We start from the raw sequence: 21374 nt of genomic DNA, 5'->3' as shown, positions 1-21374 counted from the left end.
AGGAAGTACAGTGCTTTTGGCGTCTGCATTCTTTGAAGATCAGAGCTCTGGAAACTATCATCACTTCCCTTTGTAAGCTTAGCGTGGACCTGTACACACTTGAAAGCACCCACAGAGAACTGAGACACACTTACCTCGACCTGGGATTTGAAATGTTGGACCAGTAGCTCAGAAATGACAAAAGCACAAGCTATCGCTCATTTCCACTGCTGTGATGCTGATAATGGAGCAGCCTAATTTTCATCAAAATGTACAGTCATCTGAGCCTGGCTAACAGTGTGTTCCACACATAACTCCATTCCACAGTACTGTCACCAAAATCACTTCACTCATCACTGATCTCCCGGTGGTTAGACTTGAGAATGCCATTGGCAAAGCTCATATGTGATGTGGTATTTAAGCCGTTTTACCATCTCTACCATTACTACTTCCTCTCGGTCTCATGAGTACGAACGGGCTGTCAATTGTCACACTTCATTTACTCTAATGCTTTCTGTGTCGATCACCATCACCAGGATTCGCAGCATCAGCAAGCTGAAGCAGAAGCAGCAGAAGCCATTTGGAAAGCGCTCAGACTGGACGTTGACCAAATTCAGCCACTATCTAAAACATTAGTGCTATCACGTGCTATTGCAGTCTACACTCGAGTTTGCAATTTGTCACTATTGGTGAACTGATTCTCTTTGTTAGCTATTTTAATTATCTGCCACAAAATGTAAACAAGAAGTCCACTGTTGAGCCTGGGTCATTGCGTGGGGCTCTCAGAGAAGGTTCTTAAGCTGCACGTGTTCCTAAGCAGTTTTTGCAGTGTGGCGTGGATGCTGTCATGCTAGTGGTCACTGATTTTGACAAGTGGTGTTGTAATGTTGTCATGGACCCGGCTCGGGAGGTCTCGGGGGTCCGTGAGCAGTAGGGATTATTATTATTATTATGATTGTTGTTATTATTATTATTTGGGGATGTGTGTTTTTCTGCACTATGCTTCTGTGTTCCACTTGTATGTGTGGGCAGGGTGTGGGTGTGTACATGTGTGGCTGGAGGACAGCCACATGCAGGCCTGATGGGTGTGGCCCTGCAGGAGAACTGGCCACACCTGAAGTTCCTGCCACACACCTGTTGGTGATCAGGGTTCGTCGGGGGAGCTACTTAGGAGAGTGTTGGAGCTCCCACCGGCGTGGGATCATTAAGCTAAGACTCCAAGTCAGTGTGTAGTATTAGGAAGTGTGGATCGTGTGCGCACGCGGGTTCAGTGTTTAACGGCTGCTTCTGTTATTGTCCTGCAGGTGGAACGAGGGACCAGAAGGGCAGCACGCACAGGGTGTGCAGAAACACAACTGCCGGGAGCACGAGCGCGGACGTCGGAGGGGAACACACGCATGGGCGTTTAGGGAGCAAAGGGGATTTATTGTGCATCTGTTACCTTCACTGTAAATAAAGTGCACTGTTTGCATCGCAGAACAATGTGTTTTGGGTCCTCATTCTCCCATATCCCCACGGTCTGCCAGCCAGACCGTGACAAATGTAGTGGTAACCTTTGGTAACACGCGTCAAATTAACATAAATGCCAGGCCCTAGCACAATTGCATTTTAATGATGAGTGTCATTCACTTCGACTGTCAGCTGCCTCAGTGTGGAGACTAACCAGTGTAGGTTGAAGACAATTCCATTCGTATGGCTCAACCACTTGAAAACTGCCACTTTCTTTTTTGTTATGCTTTGTTTTTTTGTTCATTTTTACATCTGTTACACCTGCTAGCACACTCAGAGTCTTCCTATGTTAGCTGAAACAAGCAAGTGAAGTCTGTGTTTACAGTCTAATCCCTGTTATCGTGTTTGCTGCTTTCCCTGCCTCAGGCTTTCTATGTATATACATGAAAGGGCAGGAAGGTGTGTTTCCCTCTATGTTAGGCTTTTTCTACAAGTATGCATGTAGAACGAAGGGGACGTCCAACAAAAGAACCAAATGCAAATTGTTGTAGATGAAAAACAGACTAACCTATATTAGTATATTCGAGTGTCTTTTACATAGACACTGCTATCTAGCTCAGAAGATTACACTGTTTGCCTTTTAACTTGTGTAATATAATGTAAATGTACAAAAACATGCAAACAAATTCTTGTGGCCGCTAATTAACTCAAATGTGTGATCAACTTGATCAGAACATGGGAATGTTTTGGAAATTATTAAAATAAGAAGTAAAGTTGCTGTTCATAGAAAACAAACACATAAACAAATATAAAACCAAACAAACCTGCCTGTTTTTTATGATTTGCACAGAGCTGCTCAGTATATAAATGCAAATTTGTCCTGAATCCTGAAAACATTTTTGTATCTTGATAAGACATAGCGTGCCAGCTTGTCCCTGTCAAACTGGCCACACTAGTGGTTCAGTCCTAGACTAAAATTATGAGGGACTCTTCCGTAGTTTGACTTTTAGACATCTGTACTTGTACCATTATGTAAATCGAAGTGTGTTTATTCTGTGGTTACGAAAGCTAAACGGGCTGTAATATACATTTAAGTATGCAGGCAGTATTTAAGTAAAATATGTCAGAAAAAAATATACAGTTTTAAAACATTATTTTGACATTAAAACAAAAAAAGGTAAAGCAGAAAGCTGAGCCTGTTTTCAATATGAAATATGAGCAATGAGTAAGATCTGTAAAGCAGCTATTACCTATTACCCCCTTCCCCCACTTCCAAATAGTTTTGCACTGCCTAACTTTAAGTAGAGTCTAATTTTAAACACAATGTAAACCTTCTAAAACTAATTATACACCATAAAAAAAAAGATCAATCTTAGGAGTCCTTTACTTTGTTTTCAATTTTTGTCTCATGCAGCCCTGCAAACACCGCTGTAGGGACAGCGTGTTCAAACTCTTGAGAGCTCTCAGCACCCTCCACAGGCTGGCTGTCTGATTGGCTCAGCACTGACCATGATGTCATCACTGCATGCTATAAGGGCTCTGACAAATAGCCTGGGAGACACATTAGAAGAAACACTGCTCAGCTGAGGGACTGAGTGAGTGAGACACACGCAGATCAAGTAAAGCAGAAAGTAGCTGGGACATGTGATACTCGCTGCTTTGTGGGAACTATCTGAACAGTGACATTTTACTTTGTATGGGAGCCAGGAAACACGACTGCAACCTGTGGAGGTTTGTACTTCTGCTTTTGTCTGGCTTGTTTAGCATGTTTTAAAGCTTGCCTGAAGCCAACTTGATATACTGTTTATGTATGTGGTTTTTGCGCAGTAAGCTTTGGTCTCCTTTTTCTTTTTTGTTAGTGCTAGATTTATGTGCATGCATTTTTTTTCATTTTCTTTTGTTGTAATTAGGCAGAATTAAAAAAACAAACTAACGGAATTTGTAAAATTCACTCCTTTTGTTTGTGTGTGTGTGTGTGTGTGTGTGTGTGTGTGTGTGTGTGTGTGTGTGTGTGTGTGTATGTGTTTTGTTCATGTGTGTTCTCTTCAGATGGGAAATACAACCACCTCAGAGTACACCAATATGACTGCGATGAACTCGTCATCAAATTCAACTGGGACTGATGAAGGTTTCAGTGCCCCTGTAATGATCCTGCTGGGCATGGTCATGTCCTTATTAGTTTTGATTATTGTCTTTGGCAACATCCTGGTCATAACGGCAATTGCCCGCTTTCAGCGTCTCCAGAATGTCACCAACTATTTCATCACATCGCTTGCCTGTGCCGACCTGGTCATGGGTCTGATTGTGATTCCTTTCGGTGCCTGTAAAATTATCTCCAGTACGTGGTACTTTGGTAATTTCTGGTGTGACTTCTGGACTGCCACTGATGTGCTCTGTGTGACTGCAAGCATTGAGACCCTGTGTGTCATCGCCATAGACCGTTATTTGGCCATTACTTCTCCCTTCCACTACCAGTCGATGTTGACCAAATGCAAAGCTCGCATTGTGGTGGTGCTGGTCTGGGTGATTGCTGCTCTGATATCTTACCTGCCCATCCACATGAAGTGGTGGACCGCTGATACTATGGAAGCTAGAAACTGTACGAACCAAACCAACTGCTGCGAATTCCACACCAACCAGGCTTATGCCATCACTTCCTCTATCATCTCCTTCTACATCCCTTTGGTCATCATGATTTTTGTCTACAGTCGAGTTTTCCAGGAGGCAAGGCGCCAACTGAAAAAGATAGACAAAAGCGTTGGACGTTTTCATAATAGCGACATCAGCAACAGTAATTCTCTGGAGGCCAATAATGGCCGTGGCCTTAAAAAGGCAAAGTTTTGCCTTCGGGAACACAAAGCTCTGAAGACTCTGGGCATCATCATGGGGACCTTTACTCTGTGCTGGCTGCCCTTCTTTGTGCTAAACGTGGTGGAGGCTATATGGGCTGTGAACAGCCCGATCACCTTTATGGTACTTAACTGGATAGGTTACGCAAACTCTGCCTTCAACCCACTTATTTACTGTCGGAGCCCTGAATTCTGGTATGCATTCAAGGAAATCCTGTGTATGAATAGGAACCGCCTCACCAACCCTGGACCTGTGAATGGATACATCTATAGCAGGCACAGCTGGCAGAGTGAGCAGCAGGGGAGGAGTAAAGGTAACTCAGAAGAGAGTGACCCCACTGAAGGGTTTCTGGGGAAAGGAGCAGGGACCCCAGTTGTGGACAGAGCAGTGGACCCCAACGGGAATTGCAGCAAAGACATAATGACTGTAACGAGTATAACAACTGTCCTTTAAACTTGAAGCACTGAGACTTCTGTCAACAAGGAAATCCAGATATGTTTATACTGCTATTGTAAACAGTTTTTTCAAATGACTGATGAAGGTAAGGCCAGTCAAAAATGACTGACAGAGTCTCTGGAGACTTTAAAGAAACAATAACTCAGCTGTTCAGCTGAGTAAAGTGTCACTTTTCCTCTTCAAACACAGTGACACAAAACTGTAGGTCTCTCACATTTCCCTTTTGTGTGCGTTCATTGCATTTTTTATTTTGTTTGAATTTTCACATCTACCTCATCATACCTTTTCAATATTTGCATCTTAGCTGACCATCTGTCACATTAAGTCACTGTCCGCAGGAGTTAAAGTAGGGCAGCATCTCAGCAGTTTATTTACTCTACTAAATGGCCTGTGGATTGTATGACTGCTAATTGTCTGGCTTCAACTGAATTTGTAGCCATGTTGTTTATCTTTGATCTGGAGAGAGATCCCACAGTTTTTATTAGCATAAAATGTTTCAGAGAAGCAATCGGAGGTTGTAAATTTCATCCGAACATGCCAATTTGGCACAAAGAGCAAAGTAATCAGAAAACGATTGAGGGTGAAGGGTTAAACGTAATACCTCTTCGATGCTTTGCTTTAAGAAACACATTCCAAATTGACCGAGATTATAATCTGGCATGCTTTACTTTGCTCTTTTTTCCCCTTTAACGATTGGAAAATCGGAAAAATGATCAAAAGCAGGTGTGGCGAAACCTGTCTCAGTCATTCTGTCTCACTCCTCAGCAATGTTACGAGGTCCTGTTCCCTCCTATAGTGTTTTACAGTCTCTTGCATTTGAGTTTCCATTGCAGGGAGATAGCACTAGAGATATGATGGTTAATCTACAGTAATCTACGAGTTACTGATGAAACCTACGTCAAAGTGAGGCTGGTCAAAACTTGCATGCCTGTATATGTTGTCTAAGCCAGATTCCGCTGTCAGGTCGAAGATATATGTACGTAATCTTTCAGTGCAAAGTGGATGCTATTACAGATAATGCGGTTAATCCTGAGTGTTGACCTTTGAAGCTTGCAGCTGTTATTAACATAAATTCAAAAGTGCACGTTTTAAAGTTTGCTATTGCACAGTCAGAACCCATCACTTCTTGCATTCTGTTAAGTGGTCGACTTATGTGCTACATGTCACTCGGTGCAATATGGCCATTATGTAAGTGTAAGAAAAACTATTCATCTTTCCTTTTCCTTCTATGCAACAGTTACAGTAGCCCCCTTTGTTGCACAAGCCCTATTTATTTATTAAAATCTGTGGTTGCTCTGTTTCAGCATGTACACTGTTTACTGAAACCAGAGAAGCCATTTCCTTAGTCATGGCACAAGGGTACAAACCACACGTAATAATAAACACTTTGTCAAAATAGCCAAGCGATAACAAAGTTCCACACCCAAGATGTGGCGGTGGTGAATATTCAGGCTAATAAAGATAGATGAGAGGAAGAAAAAGAACACAGCCCTTAGTAGTGCACTGTTGTCACAGCTCTCTCACAGGTGCCTCCGTTGTAAAATCAGTTGAAAATCAGAAAACCTTTGGAGAAGACACTCAGGAGTCCATAGAACAGTGCCTTAGCTGTTCCAGTTTCCGACATTAATTCTCTAATAAACAATGCAGGTTAGAATAAAATCCGAAGGGGCAATTTAACATGAGATCAGATAGTCATGGGAGCAAATTTGTTTTTTGCGACTTACAGTAAACGGTGTGCAAGATCATTAGTTTTAAGAGAAGTAATGAAGGTGCACCTACAGACAGAACCCCTTTCCCCAGTCAGTTTGGCAGTCTCTAGTATGTCTTGATCAGCATGCTAAATGTGGCAGAAGGGGGACCAGAGATTCTCTGCAAATCTAAATCGGTGTTAGTGACCTGTGTTAAAGTGCATGTAGCATTGCCGGTGCAGGTCTGCTGATGCCGTAAAAACTGTGAACTTTGTTCTCTCAGAGGAATCTCCATGTACTGTATTGCTATGTCCGATCAGCACTGCTGCTGCTGCAGACCTTAGGAATAGACGTAAATATGGTATCCTCATACGTCACTGTTTGCCATGTGAAAAAACAAGCTTTCCAGGATGTCGAGCTCATTATCTGTTTTTCTTTTTAACAGATTTACAGCAAAGTAAATGCAGGGGTTGGGTGTCATAAGACATGTTGGTCTGCATTTTCCCAACATTTTCACTGTACAGTCTATGCGAAGCACAAAACGGTCAAAGACTCTAGACCATTTTCTGTGTTGCTTTTATTAAGATGCAAATAGCTGAGTTTAAAAGGTCTGCAGCTTAAATAAGTGTAATTTTAGGAGTAATGCACAAATGATCTCTTGCATGCCAGCTTCACATTTGTAGTGAGGTGTTTGTGGACTTCTGTGCCATTTCCTTTAAAAGTGATCAGTTTGAGCCCAAGTGCTGTAGATTGTGAACTATATATCCACACTGCTCTCTCCTGGCAGTGGCCTCTCCTTGCACCTCAGCTGTCTCAGAGTTACTCATGGTTACTGTTTCATCAATAAGGCTGTATAATAAGGGATGCATGACTTCACCTCCCGTTGTTGCTGGAGGACGCCACACACTGTTATGTGCAATGAGTCCTGAATGAATAGCTGACAGTATAACATTCCAAGCAAAGCACAGCTGATGGTTTCTAACCACATACCTTGCCTACGGATGCTTGCAGTCCACATTTAGTTCTCCCACCACGGTCTTGCAGCAGATAAGCGAATTTAGTGTGGGTACACACAGAAATTTTTTTTTTTTTTTTAAACAGATTCAGGGTTACAGAGAAGTCTTAGAGGTTATGTTACAAAGTGACATGCACATTTCACACATATATTTTTTTGTACGGCAATCAATATCTTGGAGTTAAATATGATACAAGTCTTGGTGGGGTAAAACCAGTGCTTTTCTAACAGAACCACAGTTGTTCAGATTGAATAAAAGTTTGCTCATGAGAACAACTTAGTCATGATTTTAATTAAACTATTCACCATCCTAAAAGCAGCACTGTATAGGACTTTCATTTACTTTCAAGAAGAATTTTTAGAGATTTCGAATAACCAAATAGACATTGGAGTTCATGAACTTTAAACAGTTTTGCCTATTCAATTGTACCATAATATTTTCATGGAAGTTCTTCTTCCTGTTCGCAGCTCAAAATAAAGACTGTAGCATCTCAGCACAGATGCTGTTCAGTGTGAAGCATTCAGAGAAACTGACATGTGTAAATGTGAATTTTTACAAATGTTAAATATTGCTTAAGCCGTCATATAAAAAAGTATGTGAAATACTTTTTTTCTTTTTTTTTTTCCTCTCGTGGCCGGGGTGAATAAGCTGTCACTCAGCTAACTAAATGTTTACTAAATGTTTGCAAGCTAACTTCGCACAAGTTCTTGTCACTGTTTGTTAAGGTATCGGAGGCTGTTACAATATGTGGTGTCTTGTGATATTTATTACAAAAAAATGTATATATGTGATGTAACATTTGTATGGAAATAAATGATTTACATGTTGCACGTAATGTCCTCATGTGCATTTCCTTTATACACATTAAAGTGCACACGTAAAGGATACGTCAGGCTCGAAGGCGTAACTGCAGTTAAGTCTATTTTAGTATGGGAAAACTATCAAAACGTGATCTGGAATGATGGACAGGACGGACATCGGGATACAATTAAAATCTTTCCACTTTCCTTTTTAAACAGTGTGTCTGCCTAGTGCTCCAAGTAATCATACATTATACAGACCACCTAATTCTATTCCAGAAATCCAAGGGAGGAGGATAGAAGAAATATATAGAGCCATAAAAACGTCTCGATATTTGGCACTAAGCTGGAGTGGAGAGCATTTTTCATGTTTCTTTCAAGAATAAAATATGTTCGTTTGCAGAATGAAGATTGAAAACCTTAAGAGTAGTCATCATAGTTAGGAATGCAGTTTCATAGAAAAGGATTTTGCACTGGAGATATGATTACGCCTTTCATGCTGAGTAGAGAACACTGGGCACTGATTTACTATTTTAAGTATTTACTATTTTATGAACAGTTTTTTACATCATGCAAAACAGTAAAATGAGCCACTTTCAATAATGTCACATACTACAGTTTCTATAGGTATACTAAGAACGATAAAAAAAAAATGGTGACTAGCTTTGAAGCTTGATAAAATTTCTCCACACCCTAAGGAATATTCATTTTCAGGGTTAGAGGTTAAACTCCCCACGCAGACAGAACATCTACACTGTGGCCTTTTCTGCTCTGTAGAGGGTCCTGGACGAATGCCATATCAGAATCCGGGCTAACCCGGCAGATGCGTCTTATTTCAGGGTTTTAGACATCTACTGAAATTGAGGCACTGGGATGCACGCATACACGGGTCTGCAAGATTAATATTGTGCCAACTTATGTGCCAAGCCACTCAAATAAGTTCTTCCATGGTAATATCCACAATCAAGCTTTACAGACTTTGATCCTTAAGAGCTAGATAAGAACGCCATTTTCCCATAGAGACCCACCATGTTGAGTCAGAGGGAAAAGAAAGTAGCATGGAGGGAAAACTCTGGAAAGAAAGAGTCTGTTTTGGGACAGGAAGAATATTTTCTCAGATATGTTAATCGTGTCAGGGATATACTGCATACAGGGTGTGACTATGTGAAAACATTGTCTTAGATCGATATGTCCCCTGGCACCCTGGTGACTACAGTGACCGAGGCACCGCTATGTCTGCAGTTCCCCTTCTCCCAAGAGACCTGCTACCATGTGTGTCTGTGTGAGTGCGTTCGTCTGTGTGTATTTGAGAACGTGTGGATGTTTGTGGACTCATAGGAACATCGCAAATTAAAGTTTGTCCCCCTCTGAAAAACTAGATCCACCTGACCTAAGGTTAAAAAAGCAAACGTGACCTTGAAAGATGTGTTTCACTCTGTTTAAAGGCCAAAGTAAATATAATAAAACACATCTTTTCAAAAATATTTTCTGTTTGGTAATTCTGTCATAACCAAAAATGATCTATGTTTATCCCATAAATGTTTTTAGTCATAACTGTGTCAAATTATTTATTTATTTATTTATTTTTTATCTCCAGTGAGCAACAAAAAGATCAGTGTATCATTTCTCTTCTCTAAAAAGGATTTACATCTCTACATTACAAGATATAAATACCTCAGTTCTTGTGAAATTAACATAGCACCAGCAATGGACATATCATTTTTACAGCTTGTGGCTGCGCTCATGAGTTCAGACCAATCACTGCAAACCAAACTACTGAGCAATAAGATCACAGCTGATTGCATGCTTTAGGTGTGACAATTTAAAGAAAGAAAGGAGAACAAGGCCGGTCCAAGAAAAAGTTGGCAGTTCGTGAGAGCTCAGTGAAATGTTATCCCTCTGGATTTTTATCAGCGGGGTTGCTAACCGTCGACCTTCTGGTGTGTGACATGCACGTTAACCTTTATTCTCACGTTCTCACTATGTCCAGAGAAGTCTCACAACAAATAGAGAGAAGGATCACAAGCAGAAAAAAAATCAAAACTGTTTTCTTTTCTTTTCTTTTTTTCTTTTTTTAAACATTGGGCCTTTTACCTCTTTCAGCACCAACACTTTGTCATAACCAGTGGAGAATGTAAAAAATACAGCTTATGGATTGTTTTGCTGGATGGACACAAATCTGCCTGTAAGAGGTTATTAGTTAGACTCACAAGTGTATATAACCTAACCCTAGTTTGACAAAATGTAAACAGGAGATCAAACTGTGTGAAACATAGAGTTTCACACATTTAAGCACAGTAGCAGTGACATCACCAATTATTCACTTATTACTACTATTATTTGTAACTATTAATATCACATAGTTGTCCAACATGGTAATTCTTGTGCTTTGAAAAAAGTGAAATGTGGTGTCTTGTTAAGTTTATTGCATTAAGTGTGTAACTGTGTTTATTTTAGACCTTCTAGTCCAGCTCAATATTTTAAAAAGAAATACAATTTAAAAAAAAAACACATGAGAACACTCAAATGCAGTAATCATTGAACAGAACACTAACGTGCAATTGATTCAAACTTTTTAGAAGCAGGAGGATTTTTTTGTCACTTAAAGTTGGTACAGTTAAGGCCACTATGGCCACAGAATCAATTAATTGATACATACATTTATACATAAATTTCTTCAGGTCAGTGTGGAAGCCAGGAATTTTATTGGTTACAGAGTTTTGGCTTGTATTTGTCGATCTTGGAAGCGAGATCCCGAATGTATCATTACAGGCTGCCTGAAGCATTTTCATGTTTGTTTTACTGTAAGCAAATTTGTAGTGGAGTACCATCGGCTCTAAAAATGGCTATTTCAATATAATCTGCATGCAAACAGAATTTCCAGTCTAGCATATTTACTTTACTGCACATCATGAACATCATTCCTGTTGATTGCACATTTGCATAGTTTGATCAAACCCTAAGCAGCTGCTGCAAGTATAAGGAGAGGAAACGGCATTGTCGGCATACATCCAGTATTGTGCTTCTAGTTTTCCACCTATCGTGAGATCCATCATCAATGGTTTTTAAATTCATCTATCTTTATGGGCATACAATTTTTAATTGAAATAAAATGCCAGAAATTATTCATACAAATGGAAGCTTTCCATATTAAGTATACACAATATTTGCAATACCTTGTATTTGTGTTTATTTAGTTACATACAAAAAGAAGTTTCAGCATTCAGAAATTAATAATTAAGCTAATGAAATGATGTTTTCAGCAGCACGGTGGCACGGTGGTTAGGGTTAGCACTCTTGCCGCACAGCAAGAAGGTCCTGAGTTCAATTCCACCATCAGGCCGGGGTCTTTCTGTGTGGAGTTTGCATGTTCTCCCCGTGTTTGCGTGGGTTCTCTCCGGGTACTCCGGCTTCCTCCCACCATCCAAAGACATGCAGCTTGTGGGGATAGGTTAATTGGATAATTCTAATTGCCACTAGGTGTGAATGTGCGAGTGAATGTGAGTGTGAATGGTTGTCTGTCCCCATGTGTTAGCCCTGCGACAGACTGGTGTCCTGTCCAGGTTGTACCCCGCCTTTCGCCCTATGACAGCTGGGATAGGCTCCAGCGCCCCCCGTGACCCTGAAAAGGATAAGCGGAAGCGAATGGATGGATGGAAGAAAGCTAAATTTGGGCTAATACATAGTAATGAATTATTTAGAATATCATAGTGCTGACGGGACTTTAAGTTTCATTCATACAAATTTTACTGTGAGTAATTTTTAAGATATTATTAGGACAGAGCTGATATCATTGATGCAAAGATTAGTCTGATATCATTTATGGTTTATGAGCACTCCGAAACACATAAAGCATAGAAGTACAACCCGTAGGTTGGGATAAACAATGCAAATTAATATGTGCTAATACACTCCCTCAGCGCATGCTATAAGCTTTCAGAGAGCTTGGTGCTCTTCTGTGAGTAGATATTAAACTATCCTCCTTCTGCCCCACTCCCCATCTTTTTTTTCCTACTTCACGTACCTTAAATGATCATTTAAGATTTGTCTTTGACTGCGTTCAATCAATAAGCAACCACTTTTTTGTGCTGACTGCTTTATTTCTGTTTTCTTATTTACTTTTTTTCATGTAAACTGCAAATGACAATAAGTAAGCTCCCGATATCATGTGTCTTACAGTCCAACAGAGGACTAAATCAACACTGCACTCGTGAATAATGTGCACGAGCAGCTCTTTTGAACAGACTTGGCTACAAACTGCGTACATCTGCTTGTGGTTTTCGTTGATGAAAAATACATTCTGTCTATGGTTTACAGAGGGTCAGGATTGTTTTTTTAACTGAGGGAATGGGTGGCCACATATAAAATATGTTAACTGCTTAAAGCAAGCAGGGAGTGTTGTGCTACTTAATTTCAAGTGTCAGGCTCTTGTTTCAAGTTTGATTAATGTTTTTCCTGTTGCTGATAGTAGCTGGCCAAAAGGGATGCGGTAAAAGATTACCTTTTAAAATGTGCCTGACTTCCTGTCTTTTTCTTTCTCTGTTTCTTTCTTGCTTCCCTAATGGCTCAATTATCTGTTACTTGTTTCCAAGCAATCAATTTGACTGTGCTGTATTCTGTAAGCAACTGCCTCTTTGTTGCTAACTTTAAAGTGTCTCTTTTACTGGCTATGCTGCAGTTCTTAAGGTAACCCATATGGAAAAGATATATATAAATCTTATAACGTTTTTATCTGTCTTGTATGAAACTTGTATGAAAAGCATACAAGAGTGAAAACACATATAAGATCCCTTGAAAAATTATATAATGAAACTTGTATGTTTTGTATACTTACTAAAAACATATATGATTTACTCATGAAAGTGGCCACTTTCATGAGTAAATCATGTAAGCTTTATATGATTTATATATGATTTACTCATGAAAGTGGCCACTTTCATGAGTAAATCATATATGTTTTTACTATTTCTTTTCCATATGGTAAGTGGCAGAGTGGTTGTGGTGTACGCTGAACTGACAGTCGTCAGCAACGTGAAAGCTTACATTTACCATGCATTTACCTTTGTGACTCTGTTGTACGAAGGGCAGGCTGAACAACCTGTTTGAAAGCATGTCTGGAGAATTCACAGCTTTTAAATGGTACAAAAGAAACGAAAACAAAGACAGGAAAGCAAATGTTGTACTACGTAGTGTTCTAAAGTGTAAAGTCACAGTCAGTCTTGCCAGGCTCGTCACAACTAGACTGTATGATTGTCCCTCTGACACAACAGTATTCCCATAAGCATTCCCCAACTCATGAAACAAAGATGCTTGTCCGTTTGAACCCTAATATGGTGCTGCAGCCATGGATATGGTGTGATGCTGGTGAGCAGCTCTGGCTAACAAATGTTTCTAATGTCTGTGTGTTTACATGTTTGGCCCTATGGGCTCATGGTTAGTGTCCAGTGGTGAAGAAGTATGCAGTAGTACGCCATAACTGAGGGAGCACAGGATGTGAAATGGAAGCTATGAATTGTATTTAAAACACTTCTTGGGTCAGTAGTAAATAGTACGACATAGGCAGTACATTCCGTCAGGCACGTGTCAGCAGCTGTTACTTTATCAAGTAAATGGACACACACCATGTTCTGTGCTGCGTACATTTCCCTGAAGTTTGTCACAGTGTAATGATATATCATTCAAGAAATATTCTACGAATGCTAAAAAGCCCTTTTTTTCCAGTGTTTTTTTAATCAAAGCAAACACAAATTAAGATTGAATGTGGATAAAATGGAAAATACAATAATTACCCTATTAATGTATTAGAGAAAGTGGACTAAAAATGGGTGGAAGAACTTCATTATATATGTACTTTATAACACCAGTTCAAATGCAATGATCTTGAAAAACCTGCTTACCCAGGCATTTTCCACTTCATATCTGGATCACGTCCAATAAGGAGAGACAGTTCCTGTCAACATGAACCTCTCCTAATAAAAATCTGTAGGGGCAGGGAGTGAAACCAGAGTAAATCCTGCCGGCCAAACTTTCATCACAAGCCTCTATAGTTATTCACCTCGACCTTATTGAGGGCACTGATAGCAGGGGAAATTCATCCTGCTCCAAACTCGTCTAAGGATGAGCAGTCAACCTTAGACAGTAACTTTGCTTAATATTATAGAGAGCACACGCTGTATATAATGGGACAAACTGAAAAATGATAGCCTTGTGTGTGCGTGTGTGTGTGTGTGTGTGTGTGTGTGTGTGTGTGTGTGTGTGTGTGTGTGTGTGTGTGTGCGTGCACGCGCGCATGACGTTAGAGGTGGGTGAAACAAACTCACTCATCTGTTACAACAGCGAAGGAGAAGGTAGCCAGACAAGAAGAGTTATCATCCTAAAGCAGAGGTGAGAGGTGGTCCAGAGAATGACATGGCGTGGTAGAAAAGTTTGCAAGAGCGTGTGGATGTCCTAAACTGTACAGCAAAGTCACCTGCTTCAGATGTTACCAACTGTAGTCATTTTTCTCTCTTCTCTTTCCTGTCACCACCCAGCTGCTGCAGTTGGGGGGTGACAATCGCTGAGCCTGGATCTGTGGTCTTTTCCTCTTAAAAGGGAGTTTTCCTCCGCACTATTACCAAGTGATTACCTATACCAGTCCCATCCCACTAATACTGCAGGATTTTTTACCTTAAAATGTCAAACATTATTGGATAATATTATCTGATAGTATTTGAAAGAAAATGATAATTTTCCATACTGGTCAGGCTGTAATGTAAAGTCCTTTCAGGCAGCTATTGTGAATTGGTGCTATTTAAAACCTAAATGAGATTACTAGTAGGTTCAGAAGGCAATTATCACGTGATTTAATGATACGTGAATTCTTTATCACGTGACATATAACAAGAACAAAGTGAATTAAAGATATGGGTAAACAACATACAATCAATGATTTAAAAAAAATATGAGCAGGCTTTGGAGAAAACTAGACAGCTTATTTTTCAGGCAGACCCTCCCTTCTTTTCACCAGGACAACAACAAACCACATTCTGTACATGTTCCAACAGCATGTCTATGCAGTCAAAGAGTCTGGGTCCTAAACTGGCCTACTTTCAGTCCCATCTGTCATTCACCTAAAATATTTGTGCATTATTCAAAATACAACAAATATATGTAAAGCACTACATGGGAGAAATATTTTCTTTATTTGACATGTTGTCTTATCAGTTATGTGTGTTGCATATTTAATACAGCGTTTAAAATATTTGCAAATTTTTTACATGCTGTATTTATTTACAAAGCATCTCAGTGTTTTTGGGAACAGGTTGTACTTCTTTATTATAAAAACTACTCGGATAAGTTTAGAGGGAGATAATGTGCTGCATCAAAGTTCTTACAGGACCTGAACAGGACAATGAGCCTATTATCTGTAGTGGGGCAGTAACTATATTACAAGGCTACAACAACAGGTCTGTAAAATCAAATGGTAGCTTATTTGAATATGCTTTGAAGGTCATTTTCATTTTCAGGAAAAGGAGTTGTTGGGAGCCAAGATTGGTCAGTGGTCTAGGATGCTTAGGTGTGTGTGTGTGTGTGTGTGTGTGTGTGTGTGTGTGTGTGTGTGTTCTTCCTGAGAATCCTCAGGGCTGTACAGTAAAACGCTTCATTTCTGTAGCGCGCTGCTGAGGTTTAGAAAATTGACGCGCATTCTCTTTGCTGTTGCTCCTCACCTTTAGCGCTGCCTCGGGGCTTGGAATGTGTTGAAAACTGGGGCTTTCAGAAAGCAGCTGAAAAGAAAAAAAAAAGGGGGGGGGGGGGGGAGCAGCTGTGTGGGAACCTGTCTGAATACTGTGAAAAATACCTAAACATGAGCTGGATAAATTCAAAACATAAGGTTTCTGATTTTTTTAGACCTGTTCTCCAAGTGTTTTGATCACACCTCATTTGTGCTTTGCTAGACTCACAAAGTGAATGACGCTGGCTAGCTTTTGTTTGTTTTCGTAGTAGTTTATTGAACAAGAATCACGGCATCAAGCCATGTTCATTATATTTGTATTTATTATAGTATGTTTTGTACACAGGACTTCTAGACACTGCTCATTTGTCTGCAGTTGGGTTTTTAATGATATTACAATATATAAGAATAATGACAAAAATAATGGCTAAAACTAATTATACATACTTAAACAATTATCACATGACAACGATCTTTATGGAGTGTGATGAGAGGACATATTGCAGGGCACACGGCACACAAAGGGAACAAATAGTAGCCTTTAATATGGCAAAAACTTTTTAAAAAGAGCAGTACCAAGTAATAGGAAGAGCTTGAGATTGATGTGTAGACACCAAGGCCTATACACAGGGACTGATTGGGGATAGGAAGCATGAGGGAAATGAGACACAAAGTAAAAACTGAAACAAGGTGCGAGGAAGGGGAACAACCAAAAACACACATATTGACTCCAGTCTCATGACCACTAAAACTAATATGATGTGTGTGTGTGTGTGTGTGTGTGTGTGTGTGTGTGTGTGTGTGTGTGTGTGTGTGTGTGTGTGTGTGTGTGTGTGTGTGTGTGTGAGTCGTAGAGAGTTGTGTGTCACAGGTGAGCAACATAAATATGCTGCGTAGCTGAAATAACTGTTGATTTCCTTGTTTATGCTATTGTGAGCGGTTACAGGACACTGACAGCGGACAGCAACATGGATTTCAACATTTTTATTTTAACTGTTATTTCTCAATCTGGGAATGTTATCTAGGGGCAGAAGGCTAGTGGGAATCACTTTAAGCAGGAGGCCGTAAGTAATTCATTAAATCTGATTTATGAAAGAGGCTATTCATGAAGTCACTTGTCATTATAAGCTGGTTAACATTAATTATCTGTTGCTAAAAGAAAATGCTTATAAGCCTTACATATATTGTGATATATAGAGAGATCATTTTTGCATACTGCTTTTATTTACAAAGCATCTTAGCGTTTTTGGGAACAGGGTTGTACTTCTTTACTATAAAAACGACTCGGTTTAGAGGGAACATGCGCTGCATCAAAGTTCTTAGATAAAGCCTCTTGTGGTTTTCTTTTTTTGATCCTAATGAGCTCTTATAATTTCACATGAGTATTAGGTGGAGCGTAGAGTGTAAACTTGTTAATTATAAGTCCCTAAAGATTGCTTGAATGTAACCCTGGGAATACTTAAAAAGGAAGAACAATTCAGTGCTTGTTTTGGCACAGCTGTTCTTGTTTTGAACTTGTGCTAAACTCATGCTTGTGGGGGGAAGGAAACCTTGCAATATTATTTACCATGCAGATTATGTATGCAAACATTTCTTCCTTTTCCTCGTTGTCCTGCAACAATCCAGTCGTTAGCCGTTTCTTTGTTTGCCCTTGTTTGAACTCTCTGATATTTGCCAGTGAAATGCAGGGTAGTTAATATGTTAGTGATCTAATCAGAGAAATCCAGAGCACAAAAGTCTCCACAAAAGTATGGCTACAGTCAAGCAGCACTATATGTACCTATAAAAAAAATCACCCATTATTATTGTCTGTGTTAGTTCAAATCTTCCTTCTCACTGTTCATTTCAGGGCTCTGGGACATAAAGGTCATTACAGGACATTCACTGTATTGAACTGAAGCCATAAATGTGACATAGAGGACACTTTACATTATGCTCCCCGTGGTTTGCTGTCATTACCAAGCAGATTGATGGAGATATTCTTTCTCCTCTTCTCTCCTATTCTACCTGTTGTAAGGCTGCTGATGAAAAAAAAAAACTATCATGAAGCTAAGCGTTGTCTTTCACTGCCCACCTCTGGCTGAAGATGGGAACACCATGCTGATGGTTTTTACTGTACAGCCAAATAGTAAATCAGTAAGAGAGTGCCCTCTTGTGGAGCTGTTTAAGAAGTGCCAAATTTACAAAAACCCTCCATCATTAAAAAAAAAAAAAGCTTTTATAAGTTATGATGTATATTTAAAAAAGAACTTTTGAAAGCAGAAATAGAAAAACAGAGATATCTGCTTGCTTAGACTCCCGCCTTTTTATAGTTCTCCAAATAATGCATTTTAGCCCAGAGAGCACTGTGGTCAGTGGAGAGGAGGTCAACCATAGTCACACTGCAAACTGAAGTCTACCTGGTCCCCTAATAATACTGTATAATTACAGCATGATTTTTTTTGCTTCCCTCTAAATGAGCTTAAGGTACAACAGAACTCTGTTACATAAAATATTAGTGCTTAGTTTTTGCTCAGTACTCATTGTCATATGATAAATATTTAGAGAGAGGAAAAAATGACACCAAAATCTGAAAATGATCAATCTGATTTGTCTTTGAAAATACGACCACACTTTCTTTTCATTTTTTTTCACATTTGCAATGAAAAGTTGTCAAATATTAAAAATAAACAAATAGTGGAAACACTTCTTCTCACATCTCATGGCTAATGTGATAACTTAGTAAAGTCTTAGCAGTCTCAAGTCAGCTAACGGTTCAGGCTTGTGTGAAAGATTGGCAGTGAAACATTAAACAAATGAAGAATATTGTTCAAAACTGCTACAGATTTCTGGATTTCATCATCTCAGGAGCACAATGTGATTAAAGGATTCAGAGAATATCAAAAAATCTTTGTATACTACCAGTAATCACGGCTAACCAATTGTGAATGGCTGAAATAGTGTCTTAGAACTCTAGAGCTTGGAGGAGGAAAACTCTTGTGACCTTATTATTGGATCACACTGTGGACCAGCACCATCCAGCCGGTCATCAGCTCATTTGAAGGAAGATTTACTGAAATACAGATACAGATCTGGTAAGTAGACTCCAGTGAAGCTCCATATCAGAGTGGAGAGAAACAATGTTAGGAAGTAGGAAGGTTCTCCTTGAGTCTAGATGCTGGTGGTGGTCAGGAGGAGATGGATTGGACAAATGAGAGTGTAGCAGGCAGAATGACAGAAAAGCAGTGAGATTTAAAGGATGTGCAACAGAGGTGGGCAAGAAAATGAATATGATAACAACAGAACTGAGTTGTGCAGTAGTAGCTCAAACACAGATGGCAGATGAATGAACACAACTCGTCCTTATTGATCTTAGGCATGAGTTTCATGAGTGAAAGTGTGTTCGTGCACATAGCATGGGTGACTTGCACATCTCTCAAAGTCTTTATATTGCTGAAGGGCATATTCAGGTTTCTGAACAACATAGCATGCTGCCATTGACGGCCTCTTTTTAAGAGCACGCTTTCCTTATATCAGAAAGTCAATGCCAAACCACAAAAACAGTTGATGTACTAAAGTGGCCTGTCATCCACTAAAAAGACAAAATGGAAAACACCTGGCTTTCAAAACTGAACAAGTGGTGATGCAAGTGGGAAACATGCCTCTGCCTCTTTCTTGCTGCCATCAAATTAAGAATAAGCATATTAAAAATAATCAAATGAAATAAGATCAAATGTTCTCTGTTTTGACATTTGGTGATAAATGCAGTATTTAGAAATGCACATGGTTTGAATTGACTTAATATGACAGATTTACGGTAATGACATCACAGTTGCACAATAAGCGCCATGTGCTCCTAACATTAGAGTCAATTTTCTTGCAAAGACACACTTGGGGAAATGAAAGAAATATGAGTGCCGCTAAGAGACTGTGTGTAGTGTGCATGTTCACTCTGTGTGGCACCAACATTGTTCACTTAGATCTTCATCACCGTTTATATTAACACACTCTGGGAAGTACCAAACTACTTGAAATGAAGTCTCTTTTGTGGGTGTATTTTAGACTTCTGTTTCCTGTGATGTCCCTTGTGAAACATTTATTTGACTAGGCTTGATGTAATTAGTAAACATAGTATTTCCCAATCAGTGGATTCCAATAAGCTTGTAAAAGGACTGAAAAGACACTTTTCATTATGCTCACCCTGGAGTTGTGGTTTCCAGGCATTTGGTGGAAAGTTTATTTCTATTGTGCTCTTTTCTGCCGTCCCTGTATTTGTAATTCAGCTGGTACAGAACAGGTCACTTCCCAGCATTGGCAAAAATAAGCAATAATAAAAAAAAATATCAGTATCAGGAAGGCTTTCACTGTAAATCGGATAGCTCAGGATTGATGTAAAGACAACTTTATTAGTGACTTTTAATATTTACTTTGAATTATTTTTTTTATTTGTGCTTCACCAAATGGAAACTTGTGCATTATATAAATAAATACTTGATTATGATCAGGTGCTTTATTTTTTAATTTGCTGACTAAAGTTTCAGCTGATTAATACAAAACCTATTCTTATATCATTTATATTATAACAAATATATGGACCTTTACAATTTAATGCACTCTGTTTTCTGGTCTTACTGACCATTCAGAGCACTTTGATTACAAATCACATTTAAGGGAAATTATACTGTACACAGCCTTCATTCACACCACATTCATTCTAATTCAGAATGATAATCACTGGTTAGCCTAACATCCATGTCTCTGGACTAAGAATGTCAATGAAATATGGATGGGTTTTATGCATCCATTCCTTTTATCCATCCAGAAAGACACACAGGCACAGGGAGAACATACAAACCACGCAGAAAGGCAAAATAGGAGCTTTCTTGTGAGATGACAAGGCACTGTTGACGAGTATCAATGGCTTTTGCACAGCTGAACTCTCAAATGTGCATTCATCTTTGTTATGATGGCTTTATGCAGCCCAACCAGATGACGTTATCCATCTGCTTCTTCTGCTTATGGATGTTCTTGCTTACAGTCTGAATCCATTCTTCACCTTCTTAGTCACCCGAGGAAGATATTCTCTTTTCCTTTTATGTCGCATTAATGCGATATACAGTTCGTGCCTCCGGCTCAGGAGGCAGAGCAGCTCACCCGCTAATTGGAAGGTTGGTGGTTCGATCCCTGGCTGCTCCAGTCTACATGCCAAAGTATCATTGGCAAGATACTGAACCTCAAGTTGCTCTAGATGCGTTCATAGGAATGTCATTGTTAGATAGACATGTTGCATAAAGTGCTTTGAGTGCTCCAGCAGAAAACCGCTATATTAAAACCAGTTCTTTAACCATCTACTACTCCTACAGGTTTAAATTAAAACGTTTTTTAAGACCACAGTTTTCAAAGACACACTACTCTGTCGAAAAGCATTTGTGGCCAAGATCCCTCC

The 21374-nt window shown here is 39.5% G+C and overlaps 1 protein-coding gene and 1 long non-coding RNA gene across 2 annotated transcripts; both read left to right on the top strand.

Moving 5' to 3' along the window:
• The first annotated feature begins 1060 nt into the window (after nt 1-1060).
• LOC145420505 (uncharacterized) lies at nt 1061-1455 on the top strand. Its single transcript, XR_013901828.1, has 2 exons — nt 1061-1200; nt 1284-1455. It is a non-coding gene; the product is annotated as an uncharacterized LOC145420505 (long non-coding RNA).
• Nucleotides 1456-2920: 1465 nt separating this feature from the next.
• On the top strand, nt 2921-8268 carry adrb2a (adrenoceptor beta 2, surface a). Its single transcript, XM_026189097.2, has 2 exons — nt 2921-3159; nt 3478-8268. The coding sequence occupies exon 2, from the start codon at nt 3478-3480 to the stop codon at nt 4729-4731; it is 1254 nt and encodes a 417-aa protein (XP_026044882.1). The 5' UTR covers nt 2921-3159; the 3' UTR covers nt 4732-8268.
• The last annotated feature ends 13106 nt before the right edge of the window (nt 8269-21374 follow it).

The sequence above is a fragment of the Astatotilapia calliptera genome, chromosome 2, assembly GCF_964374335.1.
Source record: "Astatotilapia calliptera chromosome 2, fAstCal68.1, whole genome shotgun sequence".
Taxonomy (NCBI): Eukaryota; Metazoa; Chordata; class Actinopteri; order Cichliformes; family Cichlidae; genus Astatotilapia; species Astatotilapia calliptera.
Note: the sequence above shows the minus strand (reverse complement) of the source record. Positions and strands in the feature narration are given on the sequence as shown.

Coding starts and splice junctions, on each gene's coding strand:
- adrb2a (XM_026189097.2), top strand. CDS start 3,478: ATGGGAAATACAACCACCTCAGAGTACACCAATATGACTGCGATGAAC.